The 17,990-nt window shown below is 42.2% G+C and overlaps 1 protein-coding gene across 1 annotated transcript; it reads left to right on the top strand.

The window, feature by feature from the left end:
• Positions 1–23: 23 nt before the first annotated feature.
• On the top strand, positions 24–12,998 carry fcer1g (Fc epsilon receptor IgFc epsilon receptor Ig). The gene is made up of 5 exons (XM_054736500.2): positions 24–424; positions 5,238–5,329; positions 8,427–8,474; positions 10,773–10,796; positions 12,857–12,998. The coding sequence occupies exons 1-5, from the start codon at positions 250–252 to the stop codon at positions 12,908–12,910; spliced, it is 393 nt and encodes a 130-aa protein (XP_054592475.1). The 5' UTR covers positions 24–249; the 3' UTR covers positions 12,911–12,998.
• Positions 12,999–17,990: the final 4,992 nt, after the last annotated feature.

Raw genomic sequence — 17,990 nt, 5'->3', positions numbered from 1 at the left:
CCCCCCCCCCCCCCCTCCCGCAGCTAATAAATGTTTTATCTGTAAGGTGAAGCCCCTTGTTTTGATTGCTAAAGTCTCCATTTGCTTGGAGGACTTGTGAAGCTGTGTATTTAACTTGACAGCAGACACCAAAGCCCCCGTGATGTCTTTCCTCTGGTTTTGGTGTGAAAGGGGGTGTGGTCTAATGAGATATGAGACAAATGGACTTCAAGCTCAGACCACAACTTCCCCTCACTGCTCCTGTGAGCTATGCAATACTTGAGCCCTCACCAGAGCGCAGAGGGAAATAAAACCTCGAGTCGTTTCTGTCGCCGAGAGCTGAAGAAGACCAGTCGTCCGTCTTTAACCCGAGTCTATATGGCTGTGTGGGGCAGGGCTCCCCTGCTGGCGGCGGTCCCTCTCTGGATGTGCTTTGGGAGAGCTGGTGAGTATCCATCGGCTGCTCTAATACAGACTGCTCTGACAGCAGGTGGGCTCATTTGGATAGAAACACGGACCCTGGTGTGACCTAGACCACGCTCCGGGTGGTGGGCTTGGTACACCGGACCGGCGTCGTTCAGGAGCAACACGTTCAAAATGTTTGCTTTTTTAACAAAAGTCTGAATTAACTCTGTCGTTTCTCAGAAATGCCTTTTTCTCAAATGTACTTCCTCTTTGTCTTCCTCATGTTTTACACCCAAAACGAGCAGATTTGGAATTCTTCATCTGTTTCGTTTAGAAAATGTTTTTCAACATATGTTCAAACCGGAGCGAACCGGTTTATGCAGCTGTTGAGGCAACGCTAGAAGCTGAAAGGCATCCACAAGGGTCCTGCGTTACATTTGTGTTTTCAATATGTGACCAAACTGTAATAAATCCATACACTTTCAGCGCAGGTTGCTTTTACTTTAACCTGATGGAAAGGAGGTGGGTGATGTGTTTTTGCTCATGTCGGGGCCCCGAAAACACACACACAACGCCATCAGCACCCACACACAAGCAAGCCGCTTCAGAGTAGCGGCTACGCCTTCATGAATGTAAGGGTAGATCGATGCTGCTTGTTCAAAAACAAGTAAAAAGGGAAAAAAGGGTCTTTAAAGTGTGACATAAAGGTGTGAGTGAGCTGGAACGTGGTTAGAGCTGCGGGGTGTGTGTCCTCCGATGGTAACTATCGGAAACCAAAGGAGATGTGAGCTGAGCTAGAAGCCTCCAGGTCTCGCAGCCCCTCACCTGAGTGCAGGTGGACTGAGTCAGAAGCCACAGGTGTGATGGTGTGATAAAGCCACTGTCTGTTTGTAGAACAGCATCATGTGATCAGAGACTTTAGAGAAGTGATTCACTTCCTTCATTTTATAGAAAGAGTCGAATGCGGTTTCACGCCGTTTAAAAAAAGAGGAGAAAGACTCCAAATACTTTGTTTTGATGCTCAGACAAAAGTTTTCTAAATAAAAAAAAACATGTTTTAAAGTCGCAGTAATCAGATTTTTGGTGAAACTTTAAACAGAGTTTCTAAAGCCTGTTGTGTGTGACATTCACTCAGAGTTCATGTAGAAGTCCGACGGTAGACCTTTGCTTTATATTCCAGTGTTCGTCTGCTTGTTTTGGATCTAGCGTGATGCATTTAAGAGCAAAAACATTCATATTGTGGAAAATAAAGCTGATCATAAAACAGATGCGTTTCTAGAATCTGGTCTTTCTATATTAGTGGGTTCCCCCCCCCCAAACCAGCGATTCAGAACAAAACGTGTGATGAGTGCCACCATGAGGGCCAGATGAAGCCTCTGACGATTTCATTTGAGTTATGTTATCATTTTAAGTTCATCTTACAAATAAAACAACATAAAAGCCAATGTACAACCTGACTGAAGCCTATTTCTGGCTTTTAAGATGCTTTTCTCCCTAGGGCAGGGGTGTCAAATATGCAGCCCGCGGGCCGGATTTAACCCGCTTGTGGGCCGAATCCGGCCCGCGAGATGGTTGTGTAAACTTTATTTTCATACTTTACAATGTAGAGTGAAAATAAACGTATCTTTGTGAGCAAGTTTTCTCTAATGAGTATAAATAAAACAAAGCTGCGCTCAAGGCTCACACAAGAACTTGAATCACATCCTGAAGCTGGCCGCCACTCAGGATGTGACTTCTGATGTTGATGTGCTGGTGAAAGCTAAAAGATGTAAAGTAAAATGAGTCAAATATACTTTAAGTGCTGCATGAAACTGATCTAGCCATGTGATCTGTAAGCTCTTTGAATCACTAAGGAATGTTTTTTTTATTGATTATTACTTTTTTTTCTTTCAAATTTTCAAGTACACTTCAGGTGTTGTACTTGTACTACACTGTCCTCAGGCTCCAGCCTTGTTTTATATCGATTGTATTAAAACAAAGAAAACAATCTGAAGTTTTTTTTTTTTACCGGTCCGGCCCACTTGGGACTAAATTTCCCTCGATGTGGCTCCTGAGCTAAAATGACTTTGACACCCCTGCCCTAGGGGATTAATTTTAATCAGTGAGTTGAATGAAAGTTTGAGATGTTTTCTCTCAGATGAGGACTGGTCTCAGACCCTGGAGCTCTTTTAGAACCGTCTCGGTTTTGTGTCTATGTAGAAGTTGTAGATCTGAGAAACAAATGTGTTTGAGTGGAGACAAAAAAGGAGAATCTGACACCCTGGGTGACGCTTTTTGACTAAACAGGCAAGAAGATGTTCCTCCAGTTTCAGCTGTGGAACCAGTGCAGAGTAAATCTGACTGAAAATGATGTCCAGCTAAATAAAGCTAGTAAAAAATTTCATAAACACAAATAAACGTTATTGAAGTTTATCTTACAGTCTCTTAAGTGTTGATTTAATAAAAGCACCAGGCACCAACTTTGTATCAGAAAATGGAATAATGGGTTTTCTTTGAAAAAAATTATTTGTGGTCACAAGTCAAGTTTTTCACTCTTTTAACTGGTTATCCAACCGTAAAACCCCAGACAGAAGTCAACGATGACCTATAGAGCTGAAAAGTGCTCGACTCCGTCCGTCCTTTGGAAGGCTCTCCAGCAGACTCGTAAGGACGGATAATGGCGTTGCGTGTCTCCGTCCCGACACAGAAGTATGAATTAATTGTTAATTTATTTTCTCACTCAGCAGTTTCATTCATCATCAATGCAAAATACAATCGTCAACAGTCTCCTAAGTGAAAAAAGGGGGAGGAAGAAGTCGTCTTGTATGACCTACCCCTTTCTACTTCATACGATATAATTTACAGAATGGCCTTATACACAAACCAAGTATAGAACTTCCTTTGTAGACAAAATCACAATAAAACTTATCAATATACTCATTCAATATTTACTTATGATTTTTCTGTGTATAGTCTCTTAAATTGATCGGTAGTTAAACATTTTTTCAGGTCATGATCCAGATTATTCCATAATTTTACTCCATATACTGAAATACACATTTGCTTTAATGTTGTTTGTGCAAAAACTCAAACTCAGGCTTCTTTCTATTTTTTCCATCATTTCAAATCAAAACAAAAAACTTCTGTAACTTCACTGGCAGTAACCTCTTTTTTTTTTTGCCCTGAACATAATTAGTAAAGTTTTCAAATTAACCAAATCCCTGAATTTCATAATTTTTGATTCAATAAAAAGTCTATTGGTATGTTCTCTAGCGTCTACTTTATATATAATTCTCATAGCTTTCATCTGTAATAAAAACAAAGGATTAGTGTTTGTTTTATATGTGTTGCCCCAAACCTCTATACAGTAAGTCAAGTATGGAACAATAAATGAATAATATAATATATGAATTGTTGATGACTCCAGAATACTTTTTACTTTATTTAAAAGTCCAATACTTTTACACAGTTTTTGTTTTATATATTTTAAATGGGGATTCCAATTAAGTTTATGATCCAAGATGACCCCTAAAAATCTTACTTCATTAACTCTTTCAACTGAAGTACCATCTATGGACAATTAACAGAATCATCTGTCTTCCTGTTACCAAAAATCATGAATTTCATTTTATTCCAATTTATAAATAATTCATTGTCCATAAACCACTTCTTCAGTTTAGTCATCTCACGATCCATATTTTCCAAAATATATTTGTATCATCAGCAAACAAAATAAACTGTAATATTTAGGACACATCAAATATCATTAATATACAAATTAAAGAGCCGAGGTCCCAACACATAACCCTGTGGGACTCCAAATGTAATAATTTGAGAATCTGAAATTTCATCTTCTAACTGTACAAACTGATTTCTTTTAGTTAACTACTTAACCAATCATGAGCTTTCTCTCGTATCCCGTAATTCTTTAACTTAGAAAGTAACAAACCACGGTCTATGGTATCAAATGTTTTTCTTAAATCAATAAACAGACCTGCTGTGTATTGCTTCCTTTCTATTGCTGCTGTAATTTCTTCATTTAATTCTAGTAATGCCAAGGATGTAGATTTATTTGATCAAAATCCATACTGACTGTCACTCAGCAGTTTGTTGTTTTCAATAAAGTTGTCTAGTTTCTGAGTGAACCATTTTTCAAGCACTTTAGAAAACTGGGGATTGGTCTGTAATTATCAAATTATCAAAGCTATGTCCCTCACCGTTTTTTCGGAATTACTTTAGCGATTTTCATTTTTTCTGGAAATATACCATTCTGAACAGACAAATTACAAACATAAGTAAGTAAGTGTTGATTTAAGTAAGCTTTATGCCTAAATCCGAATGCAACTGCCTGACAGCAACAGGCTTGAATTACTATTGAATAATATTGTGTTCTTGTAGGGCTTGAGTTGTTTATCTTTGATTCTACCCATTGGCTGTTGTCTTTAATAGCTGACTACTTCACAGTCTGAAGGGGTGACGGTGTCGCACCCTGTCCTGTCTCCCCTTATGGTTCAGTCATGTGTCTCTGTTAATTGCTCCCACCTGCCTCTCGTTTTCCAATCACCCAAGTTCCCAACCCTCTTGTATTTAAACCCCTTCAGTTCTTTGTCTCGTGTTGGATCATTGTTTCTGTGTTGGCGTGTTCCCCATAAAAACCTTAATCGTTCCTGGGTGTCTGCTTGCCTGCTTCCCTCACCCGCGTGTGGATCCTTACCTCCGCTTCATTCACCGGCGCGCGCCGACAGACAGCACCGTTGCCTAATAAGGCAGTCTTCTACACAACTAGTCATCGTTGCTTGGATAAGTTCTTGTGTAAAGTTTGGTTGATGTGCTCATGGTTGTAGATTTCCCCCTGATTCTTCTTTTTTTCCCAGCTGCTCTCAGCGAGCCTGAGATCTGCTACGTGCTGGACGGCATCCTGTTTCTGTATGGCATCATCCTGACTGCGCTCTACTGCAGAGTCAAGGTCTGCGTCCACATCACACAATCAGGAAAACGATTCTTCACCGTCCATTGTTTTTTGTTTGTTTGTAGTTTAGCTCTACAACATGAATCAGAGCAGCATACACATCAAAACCCTTTGTCTAAAGGATGCATTTAGCTATCCGTGTGTAAATGCCAGCAGGTATTAATATCTGACTTCCCACATGAACAAAGCCACTGCAGCTGTGAGACCCTGACCAGGGGGTTTGGTCCACTTCTAACGTGAAGTGTGAACGTATTAAAAACAAAGGAGTGAATTTTTTGTTGTTATCCGCCCAACCCAACCAAGCCTCTGGACCAGCCTGGAGTGAAAGTGTTCTGAGAGTCTGCATGTTGAGGCTTAAACCAGACCACCAGCTGCGCCGTCGAAGCGTTTTAACACCAGTAGCTGCTTTTATAAGGGAACTAGAAGAGCAACAAACTTAATTCAAATACAGTAGTGCTTTCACACAGCCAACACTCGAACAAAACACAACACATAAGACAATAGGGATGCGTATTGATGAAATTCTGGCGATACAATACATATTACGATACAGGGGAGACGATACAATATATCACGATATATTGCGATACATTCAGTCAGACGATATTGGCGATTTTTTTAGACTAAATTTATTATAGGAAAATTCAATAAACAGTCCAAACTGATACTTAACATGTTTAACCATAACAGAGGGAGTTACATTTCAATGGCAGAAACAAAACCCATTACACACTTCTGCCAACTAGTGGTCGGCATTTGAATTGCACAACAAGAAAATACACAAATGTTTCCATGTAAATTCTTCCAAAAATTAGATACACGACTTTTGAATATCGATACATTTTTGCAAGAAAAAAAATCACGATATATTGCGATATCGATATTTTCAATACACAGCTTTTGAATATCGATATATTATCGCTGGGGAAAATATCACGATATATTGCCATAATCGACATTTTCTTACATCCCTAAAAGACAACTATAAAACCACACAGTACCATGAGATAAAAGTCAGACTCAGTGCAACTGAATGGATTAAAACATGCATTTATTTAGCGAAAATGTAGTCTGGCAGTCATCGTGCTGTATTTATGAAAGCTAGGAAGTAAAAATGAGTCACCGATTGACTCTTGAAAGCGAGGTGCGAAGGCGCTTGTCTGACATTTGATAGGAAGTCATTCCACAGCGTTAATGCCATAGGACTAAAAAGGCAAGTCCCCCTTGTGATTTGAATCGGTGTCTGGGGACTGCCAACAGACCATGTTCTGCTGACAATACAGATGGAACTTACTGGTGCATCAGATGGGCTGAACACAGTGGAGTAACACTATTCAGGGCTCTAAGCACAAGCAAGAGGATTTTAGAACTAATTCTGTAAGTTATTAAAATGTTCTTGCTCTTCCGGGTTTCCATCAACACTGTCCATTTTGAACTAACTGAAGTACTGTAGCAGCCTGACTGATACCTGCATATAGTGAGATGCAGTAGTCCAACCTGGATCACAAGTTCCAGGTGTGCATGAAAAAGAAACACCTTGATTTTAGCTAAGCACAGATGGAAGAAACCCGATCTAACGGTTCTACTCCCCTGGCTGTCTCACTTAAGATCTGCCTCCAGTTTCACTCCCTGATAGTCACCGCTGCTTCTCAAATGTGGCTAGTGGGGACAGGTCGAACTCGTTTCTCGCCCAAGTCTATTGCTCAGTTTAAAAACACAATTGTGAGCCATCAGGATTTTAATGTGTCCGTTCAGCAGCGGATGGAGCCGAAAGTACAGCGCCTCACCAGAATTTAAATATGGCATTCGGCACACAGGTGGAACTTGACGTGATGTTTACGAAACAGTCCTAACAGCAGCAGATAGAGGGCAAAGAGCTGGGGGGCCAAAATCAACCTTTGTGGCACTCCCCAGGGGAGGTCGGCCCTGTTGGATGATAGTCACCCATCCTGACACAGAAGTTACTGTGAGATAGGACCACACCCGTTTTATGATGGAGCCTGTAATGCCCACCCAACAGTTCATGCTGATTGATCAATATTCTGTGATCCACTTTCAGGTCCTAAAACAAAAGGATCACTGTAACAAGTGTTTGCTTTGTAAGCCTAATGAGCCAGGTGGTAACATTAACTGGGGGCTTGTCCGGGATGTTTTGAACGCACATTAGAGTTTAGTTTTGTTGAGAGTGGTGGTTTGCAGCCTGTCCTCTCAATCTTAAACAGCAAGGACTAGAATTTTTTGAATAAAAAATTATTTAGAGCTTCTTTTTGTAAAATGTTTACAACGTCTGATTGGAACAATTTAAAAGTTGCAACGTTTCTCTTTACAGAACTAAAGGCGTGAGTTCAGTGGAGTGCAGATGAATTGGACTAAATCTAAGTGTAGTTAAGGGGTGTCTCCAAAAGGACTCAAAACATCATTTAATGCTTCAAGCCTTTCCTCAGATAGTGTAGAAAGTAACAGTCATAATTTGGAGTTTGTTTCTGGGTAAAAATTAGAAACAAATAACATTTTATGTAATCGTTTAAGCGAAATATAGTTTCCATCTGTCTACATGGCAATGCTGAGCTCGGCCAGACCAGTGTGTGTTGCAGCTTTAACAGGATCTTAATAACCTTCATGCAGACGTTCCTATTGTGTTTTCAGCAGGAACCTTAATAAACCCTAACCCTAACCAGCCAGACACTGCTGCATTACTGTCTCTTTTAAAGGGAAACACACATTTAATTAAATAGAGAGCATAAAACTAACTTCAATGTGGGGGATGTTAGACTCAACTTGGCGTTTTTACTTCCTTGCACAATAAGAGGAGCTGACATAAAACATCCTGCTGATAATTTTGTGTTATCTGACCACAAGATTGACTCGTGTCTCATCAGTTCTTCCCATTTCTGCTATCAGGTCTGAGCGTCTCTACACTCATGTTCTTTGTGGTTTTACTCCATTCCTTCTAAACCAATACTACTGATTAGCAGAGATACACTGATGCGCAGCATGGTTTAATACTAAACTAGTGTGCATACAGCAGTACACCACACCACTAAATTGTACGTAAAAAAGTAACATCATCTCCTTTTTGTGTCCTCTTCTGCAGATCTACAATGCAAGAGAGGCCAGTGGCGTGAAGGGGAAACCGAAGGAGGTAAACCCACTGAACTAATGTCTACAATTACCTTTTGTTTTTTAAATACACGTGACACGGCTGCTCAAAGTGAAGTTTCAGTCAATAAAAAGGAGGCAGAACTTCTCAGAGGCAAACCTAAGTGGACCAACGCTGAGGTCTGGATGTAAAAATGTGTGTGAAGAAGGAAATGAGGCGTGTGTGTGTGTGTTTGTGCATGCATGCGTGTTAATTTCCTGTGGTTAGTTAGACTAATATGACATATTTGCTCTGCAATGCTCCGGTCCTCTTGACTGAAACACCAAAATGACTAAAACAAATGCTGAGTGAGACGAGAGAGCTCATCAGATGAGAAGAGAACCGTCTTACTTCTCCTTTGTTAAATATCACATGTCTCTCTGAGTTTTACATGCAGGCTAAATATGAGAATGGTCTTTTAGCCCTATCTCCTGTATTAGCCACTGACATAAAATAGCTAGTAGAAGCTAACCGTTTTATTTAGAAATGCAGCCGCGTCGCATCAGTCCCGAATGTTTTTCTTTTGTTTTCACTCGTCAGCCACAGATCGCTCGCTCACAGCAAGCTGGGCTTCCTACCGCGGCGTCACTCACACGTTCCCTCTCCTACATCAGTTGGTGACGCGGTGAATTAAAACATTAGGAATCCTAATGTTTTAATTCACCGCTTCACCAATGTGTGTTTCCTGTTTGTGAGACGGACCCCTCCTCCACAACCAGGTACGGAAGCCTGGAATGGCCAAAATTCCTCAAACGTTTTTTTTTTCCTACTGGCTGATATGAGTTAATATAATAGAGTACATTTTCTTTCCCACAGTGGGGACATCCACTCAATACAGCATTACACACACTTTAGCTTGGTTTATGCTTGAGCGGCAAAATTGCGCCATTTTTACAACCACGCCCCTCCACCGCGCCTCCGCACGGCCCAAACTTTCCGCACCGTGCACCTAGGAAATTTTCTAACCACGCGGACGGTCGGATGCGCAAAAACATGGCGGACTGGCAAGAACTAGTATGGCAGAGGTTGGCAAATACAGACATTTGTATGATTCAGCTCTCAGAGATCACCGTGATCAACATGTTGTTAATAATTCTTGGAGAGAAATAGCTCGCACTGTCGGAAAAGACGAGGACGCTGTTAAAAATGCTGGAATACCATGTTGTAAACAGTAATTTCTACTTCTTCTATGGTGTAGTGTTGGATGCATGCCGTAGAGCTCCATGCTGCCCCCTACAGTTTGGGAGAATATTGGCTCACTGCAGAGACAAGCCGCACGAACCATAAACGCTGCGAGCCGTGAAGCTCGTTCCATCCGCGAGCCGCATCACCAAGCGGAAAGTGAATGCGTCGAGCATAAACCAAGCTTTAGAGACACAGATTACAGTAAAACTGATTCCAGCCATGTTTGCTTTGATAACTTCATGCTGATGAACACATGAACATAATCCTGTTTAGTGGATGCAACTACATCAATAAAGTTAGCTTAACATGATAGATTGTTTTTCTCGGCAGGAAATAATAACTGGCAATATTATGAATGACATGACCACCCCCCCCCCCCCCACACACACACACACACTAGATGGGTGGGAAAAAGAAAAAAAAAAGAAAAGAAAAAGAATTCTGACTTTTTTCCCAGAATTCCCTGTCAGAATTCCGAGATTAAAAGTCAGAATTCCGAGGGGGAAAAAAAACCATAATTTAGAGAAAAATGTAAGAATTCTCTGTCTTTTCTTTTTTTCTCGTCAGTGGCTCTAATCCTCTTCCGTACAGAGTAGAAATGAATAAATAAATAAAATGTAGAGCACAAAAAGCCTCAATATTCCCCCCCCCCCCGGCTCTAAACGGTCGGCGAATTGTCCGCTCCCAACCCCGCGACCCCGTCTCACTCTTTGAAATGTTCAAAAGTTGGCAGCCCTGCGAACGTGTTAACTTGGTCTTTAACGGCTCTTCTGACCTTTCTCCAGCTTGTTTCAACTTAGTGAGATTTTCCTCAACAACTGATGAACTTTTGAAATCTATCTGATTCAAGATGGCTGCCTCAGCTAAAACGCCTAGACCCGACATCTGCTGACAGATCACGGATAATCGACGTGTTGGCTTTTGTTAGTGTTTCTGAATAACAACCACAGATAAACGCTACCTGGAAACGGTTAAAGCAACAATGAGAGATGGTTTTAGAGTTTCTTTCCAGCAAAAGTTTTCTCCTTAAGCAGGTTAAGTACTTTTTAATAATTTGTGTAAAAAAAAAGTGCATTTTCTTATTGTATCTGATCTATTTTTGTTTCTTCCGGTCAGAATGTTGAAGATGGCATCTATACGGTGAGTTTCCATATTAAAGGTGCAGTATGTAAAAATATAGTGAGAATCCTACAGTGAGAAAATTCCACAAGAGTCTAATGTTTCAGTCACTTTGGAAGGAAGGTTATCGTCTTCCTCCGCTTATCCGGGTCCGGGTCGCGGGGGCAGCATCCCAACTAGGGAGCTCCAGGCCGTCCTCTCCCCGGCCTTGTCCACCAGCTCCTCCGGCAGGACCCCAAGGCGTTCCCGGACCAGATTGGAGATGTAACCTCTCCAACGTGTCCTGGGTCGACCCGGGGGCCTCCTGCCGGCAGGACATGCCCGAAACACCTCCCCGGGGAGGCGTCCAGGAGGCATCCTGACCAGATGCCCAAACCACCTCAACTGGCTCCTTTCGATCCGGAGGAGCAGCGGTTCTACTCCGAGTCCCTCCCGAATGTCCGAGCTCCTCACCCTATCTCTAAGGCTGAGCCCGGCCACCCTACGGAGGAAACTCATTTCGGCCGCTTGTATCCGCGATCTCGTTCTTTCGGTCATTACCCAAAGCTCATGACCATAGGTGAGGATTGGGACGTAGATCGACCGGTAAATCGAGAGCCTAGCTTTCTGGCTCAGCTCCCTCTTCCCCACGACAGATCGGCTCAGCGTCCGCATCACTGCAGACGCCGAACCAATCCGCCTGTCGATCTCCCGATCCCTCCTACCCTCACTCGTGAACAAGACCCCGAGATACTTAAACTCCTCCACTTGAGGTAGGACCTCTCCCCCGACCCGGAGGTGGCAAGCCACCCTTTTCCGGTCGAGAACCATGGTCTCAGATTTGGAGGTGCTGATCCTCATCCCAGCCGCTTCACATTCGGCCACGAACCTACCCAGCAAGAGCTGAAGGTCAGAGCTGGATGAAGCTAGGAGGACCACATCATCCGCAAAAAGCAGAGACGAGATTCTCCTGCCACCAAACTCGACACACTCCACACCACGGCTGCGTCTAGAAATTCTGTCCATAAAAGTGATGAACAGAACCGGTGACAAAGGGCAGCCCTGGCGGAGTCCAACCCTCACTGGGAACAGGTCCGACTTACTACCGGCTATGCGGACCAAACTCACGCTCCTCTGGTAAAGGGACTGAATGGCCCTTAACAGAAAGCCACCCACCCCATACTCCTGGAGCGTCCCCCACAGGGTGCCCCTGGGGACACGGTCATAGGCCTTCTCCAAATCCACAAAGCACATGTGGATTGGTTGGGCAAACTCCCATGCCCCCTCCATCACCCTTGCAAGGGTATAGAGCTGGTCCACAGTTCCTCCTTGAACCGTCACCTTATCGTGGTGGAGGAGTTTGAGTGCCCTAATGATCCTAGGAGCTATGTTGTCTGGGGCACTTAGTGCCCCTGGTAGGGTCTCCCATGACAAATTGGTCTTAGGTGAAGGGTGAGACAAAGAACGGTTCGAAGGATCTTTCATGGCGGTTAAAACGAAGAGTCGGAGTACCCGGCCCGGAGGGTTACCGGGGTCCCACCCTGGAGCCAGGCCTGGGGTTGGGGCCCGTGAGCGAGCGCCTGGTGGCCGGGCTTTCGCCCATGGGGCCCGGCCGGGCCCAGCCCGAACCGGATACATGGGCTCGTCCAACTGTGGACCCACCACCCGCAGGAGGAACATGAGGGTCCGGTGCAATGCGAATCGGGTGGCAGACCAAGGCGGGAGCCTTGGCGGTCCAATCCCCGGACAAGAAAACTAGTTTTTGGGACATGGAAGGAAGGTTATACTGAAACAAATTTCATATCCATCTGGCTGCTGGGTTGTCAGGTTTTCTCCTTTCAAAACAAAGGCAGGAGGGTCGTAACTACTGTTTACCATCAGCGAGTGGGGGTTAGGTTCTCCTGTGAGCTAATGCTGCAGCGCCGACCGCTGTAATTTGATGACGGCCAACAAAAAGCTCCAGAGTTGTTTAAAGTGGATTCCGAAACCAAATTTTATCACATGAAGTCATTTTTACTTCATCTCTCCATAATGCACCTTTAAATTAAGCAAATGAAGCGGATATAAGCTAGAGCAGACTGAACGTGTCCTTCTCCTCTCAGGGTCTGACCCCGCATGCCCAGGACACATACGAGACCATCGGCATGAAAAAGTGATCCAATCAAGTCCACGATTCTTCAAACCCATGTATTATTTTTAATAATCCTTTGTATGTATTTTAATATAAAAATATTTGCTTTTGTGCACCTTTGTTTATTTCCTCACACATCTTTCTGGAAGCTACCAAGAGTTTAGATGTAAGATATAAAAAAGAAGCAGGTGCGCGCACACACACACACACACACTCACTCACACACACACACACTCACACTCACACACACACACACACACACACACACACACACACACACACACACACACACACGCTCACATCTGAGATACTGTTCTTGCTCTGTTGCACATTTTGAAGGTTTCCTTTGACAACTCTTCTGCTGCAGGTACACAGATGTTTAGCTCTGTAGGAAAAAACGGTTCTAAAAACCCTTTGATACGATTTCATGAACATTTTCTTGCTGCAGCATCGAGATGATCTAAATATTTAAGGAAATGTTCAGCCTCTTACCACTACTCTGTTTTGTCTTTAAAGAGTAACTAACACTCCCCCCTCCCAATTTTTTATTTGCTAATTAACTGTATAATTGGATCTTTACAAATACAAGCTGTCTGTTCTGTGCATTTTTTGACGTGTTTGTGTAAACTTGATTAATTCAATTCAATTCAAAAATACTTTATTAATCCCAGAGGGAAATTGATTAATTAGATCTATTGATTGATTAATTGATTGATTAGATCTATAATCTAGGTCTAGAAACGTCTTAGTGCTGCCCCCTGTGGGTTAAACAGTGGCTACTGCATTTTAAATTTGTGATTGGCTGGGACTGGCACAATTTCAAGCCATCGGTACAGTCTCCTCCCACTCCCCCTCCCTCCCAGAATGGAAATTCCCCACACTTGGCCATGCCACTCTGTGCCTCCTGACAACGCCCACTTTCATTGCATTTTTCACATCTTGACTTGGGGTGGAGTTACGTTTTCTGATGGCGTGCAGTCCCTCTTTAAGAATAAAATGAATGTGGTGCTGGTCTGAGTCGCCTGAACCGGGTCGACTGTGATGCTGGAGAGTGACTTTTACCCCCTCTCCTAGATTATCTCCATCAGTTTCGTCTTCTTAACTCTGTGACTTTAACACACTGTAGTCCACAGAGTCACAGTCTGCATTTTGTCCCCTGAATGCAGGAACCACCTCCTCCAGCTCGTGTTGATGCATCTTGCTGGATCAAAGATGTTAGACAATCGGGGAAAATGGAGTTTTTGAGGCTAAATTTGATCCAAAAACAAAGACTGATTAAGATGTGAAGCTGAGTTTTAAATATTTATAACATATTCATGTTGAAGCAAGAGTTTCATAACTAATGTCAGCAGAATGATGGATAAAGTTCCTTTTCTGCCCATCTAAACACCACTTTAGTAGGGTTGGACATCTAAGAGGCATCTATAAGTTCTTGATTAGTTTTGTGTTTTAATGATTGTTAAAGTTAGATGATTTTGTCACATGTTGGAGAGTGGGCTAGAGTTTAGATTTAATGTGTAGTTTTATCTTAAACCACAAAGTGGCAGCGACGGCATCTGATTTCATTTCTAAAGCGTATTAATGTTTCACATTTATTCAAACAATAAAACATATCGTCTCACCATCACAGATGCAACCAGAGAGTTTGTTTCTTTATCCCCTCTGAGGTGTTTATAAAAACATCATCGGCTGTCCTGGTTTTACGTTTCTGGTCCAACATTTCGTTACTTTAACTTAAATTAATACAAACATGTCAACAGGGGCTTGGGGAGAAAATTATGACACGTCTCTAAATAAAGTAAAATTTTCTAGTGCAGTGTAGAGACAACCCATAGAAGCACTGATTTGATCTCATTTCAGAGAAAAAAAGAACAGGTTAGATGCACCTAATAAATAAAATTACTAACAAACTCAAGAATCTTTCTTTGCTTCATTGTTCTGGTGAGGAGAATATCACTAATGCGGATCAAAGGAGATACACAGATGAATGCACCTCTTATTTATTATTTGGAGTCTACATTTACTGCAGCTGGCAGAGGCAGAGATTGTTTCTATTGATACACAAATTTACAGAATCATTTTAAATGTTAATAGGGGAAGACTGCAGGAGGGAGCGGTAAAATACAGGGGGTCCCCAGCAAAAACAAGAAACTTTACGAGTCTGATGAAACCCACTGGTTTTCCATCAGGCAGTCACGGGGCAGCTCCAACGACCCAGTGGCTGTGCTGGGTCAATGCTATCGAGCTCAGTCTGGCTCGGCCGTGAACGAGCCGAGGCGACGTTGTGCTCTGCTTAAGAAGTGTTATTTTCCCGCTTCAGAAGAAGCGTCCAACGTGTTTTTACGCTTTCTCCGAGACATGTCACGTCGCTAAGTTGTTAGCGCCGCGCGCTAACACGTCAATAGTGCAGCGTAGCCTGCTGGAGGTTTTAAGGGTTCAGATGAAAACACCCGGCCTCTCAGGCTGCTCGCACATCGATCTTAAGTTGTCGCTGTTGCGCTCACGCCGTAATACAGTATTAGATGCGGTTAAAGTCAGACATGAAAAAAAATTAAATTTTACATGAATAAGTGATGCTTAGCCTGGTGGGGGGAGGAAACCTGGCAAGATCGTCAACACTCGTTTATCTTAAAACATGTAAACCAAAAAGCATTATATCCACTGCTACCTTTCTAATTTTAAACTCAGTAACTTGTGCTGTAACTTCACCTTGCCCTGCCTACTCCTCCTTGCTGCCTGCCGGCTGTGATCACAAGCGACAACATAGTAGTTCCCGCTGCTTCTTCGGGAAACAGCGCAACAAAAACAAAACTTGGGATCTTGTAGGCGTGGCGGTGGGAAACCCTGATGTAGTTTAAATGTCTTCCCACAATAACTCATGTAGATTCTGTCTGGGTCATACCATAAAAATCCTGCAGTTCCACTAAAAGAGTATTTACCTGCAAAACTGCCCGTTAGCTCAGCTTTCTGCTGTTTCCTCTGTAGCAAGTTAGCTGTACACAGGTTAGCTCCAGTAGCTGCAAAGTCTCTGATGTTCCACAGATTCCTGAAAAATTAGCAAACATATTAACATAAACTGTAATAATTAATTCCATGAAACCAGTAATGAATCTGTTAAGATGAGTTTTTAATACATCTCTCCGGAGCAATAGACCATTTTCCTGAGGCTAGCACAATGGCTAGCTTAGCAGCTAGCTAGTGAGCTAGCGTCTGGTTAAAACCAACTTAAAAAGTGGCTTAACTTACAGATTAACTAAGAAAAGATAAAATATATTATCAATACTCACTTTAGATGCTCAGTAGACACCACAGACAGCAGAAATAACGTGTTTGGAGCTCAAAATTCATGTTGTTGACCGAGGTGGGGAAAAAAAGTCTTGGAGGCTACATCACTTCCGGGTCACTGAACTGTCACTCAAGAGAAACCACTGTCCTATGGGAGAGGACTTCTCAGAAGTCCCACCTACCCGAAAGGGTTGTGTCAGAATTGCACCCAAAAACTTAGGGATTGCAAAGGAGAAAGCCAGAAAGTGTAAGTGCAAATCTGGTAGTAACAGCAAAGATGTGTGCAGGGGGAATGAAACTAAGGAAATTGATAACAAAAACACATAGAGGCAAACATAAAAAGGAAACATACTGTGTTACTCATTTTAACAAGTTGATTCAGATAGCAAGTTTTACTTTAGAAACGTTTTTTTTCCTTTAGTCAAAATTTTTGTTCTGTCAATTTCTTAATTTTTGTTTGACCGTCAAAGTGTTTTTCTTGATCTTTTTAAAAATCTGATTCAGATCTTAAGTTTTTCTTTTGAAACGATTTTTTTCTCTCAATGTTGTATCGAAATGAAATGAGTGTTTTCCACCAAAAGTAATTTCCCCCTCTCCTCTGACACAGAACTAGTCTGCATGAGATATGGCCTCAAAGTCTCATGCATTTGTTATAAACTGCTTCTTTCCAGCCCAACAGAAGAATGAAGAAAGGACTCTCTCCTTTTAATAAATCAAATAACTCTATTTTAATAAAGCTAATCAAACAAATTGTTAGTCAATAATAAGATGTGACCAATCTGTGAAATCAAAATATTAATTACTTTATTATAATCCTATAGAATATAATAAGTAATATGACTTTAAATGTTTCCACTAGGACTGATCTCACGTAGCGTTAAGACATGACACATTGCTTTTACTGATCCAATCAGAATCTGCCAGATCTGACAGAGGCGTGGTTTTGGTGGTGCTTGGTAAATGTGTCATCTTTTCATTCGACCATAAACCAAAACATCCGAAGTATAAAACTATGCCCACGTCATCTTTAACGCCAGTTCAAAGCGTTCTAGAGAAGTTGTCGGAGTGGCCAATCCGTAACTTTCCTCTTCAGCCGAAAGAACCAACGACAAGCTGGATAAAATCTGTTGCTGTTCCACCTGCTGCAACGGTTCCTTTCAGAATAAAAGCTGAACCATCACGACCCAGGTTTGGGTCTTGTTAGATGCCGATAAACTGTCGTGACCCGGAAGTATCTCAAGACTGGTGGTCGGCTGCCGCGGCTGTTTCTACAGGCTCCGGCTCCACAAATGTCAAGCTGGACCTTTACACCTCCTGATCTAGACGGGGACTTCCACTAAGGGTACGCAGACCGACAAATGACGTCGAATGTGTTTATGAATCTCCTAACCAAAGCTTAGCGTGAAGACATCACCTTCATTTCCCATCAGAACTAATCGTTTCTCCGGATTTGCTGGTTCTGAACAACATTCCACATTACACCATCTTCAGTCTCATCCACCTTAGTTACACCGTACATTTAGTGTTAAAGTTAGTCTAGTTTAATTTGTTTAGTAATAAATCTTTAAACTTTTAAACTCGACTCTCTTCTGTTGTCTCTGAGTGAATACGAAGCTGTTATCTAATCCCTGCAATAAAAAGTTCCAATCTTCTGGTTAAACAGTACCCACAGATCCATAAGGGTGTTTTCATATTTCCTATGGAATCTTATGTCTTATGGCTCATTAAATAACATGTAAATTAAACCGTTACAATGTCTTAAAATTTGTTTGATCTCCAAAGTGTTTTTCTTGATCCTATTGGCACAAATCTAATCCCAT

The sequence above is a fragment of the Nothobranchius furzeri genome, chromosome 3, assembly GCF_043380555.1.
Source record: "Nothobranchius furzeri strain GRZ-AD chromosome 3, NfurGRZ-RIMD1, whole genome shotgun sequence".
Taxonomy (NCBI): domain Eukaryota; kingdom Metazoa; phylum Chordata; class Actinopteri; order Cyprinodontiformes; family Nothobranchiidae; genus Nothobranchius; species Nothobranchius furzeri.
The sequence above is the reverse complement of the archived record's forward strand: the minus strand, read 5'-3'. Positions and strand labels throughout refer to the sequence as shown.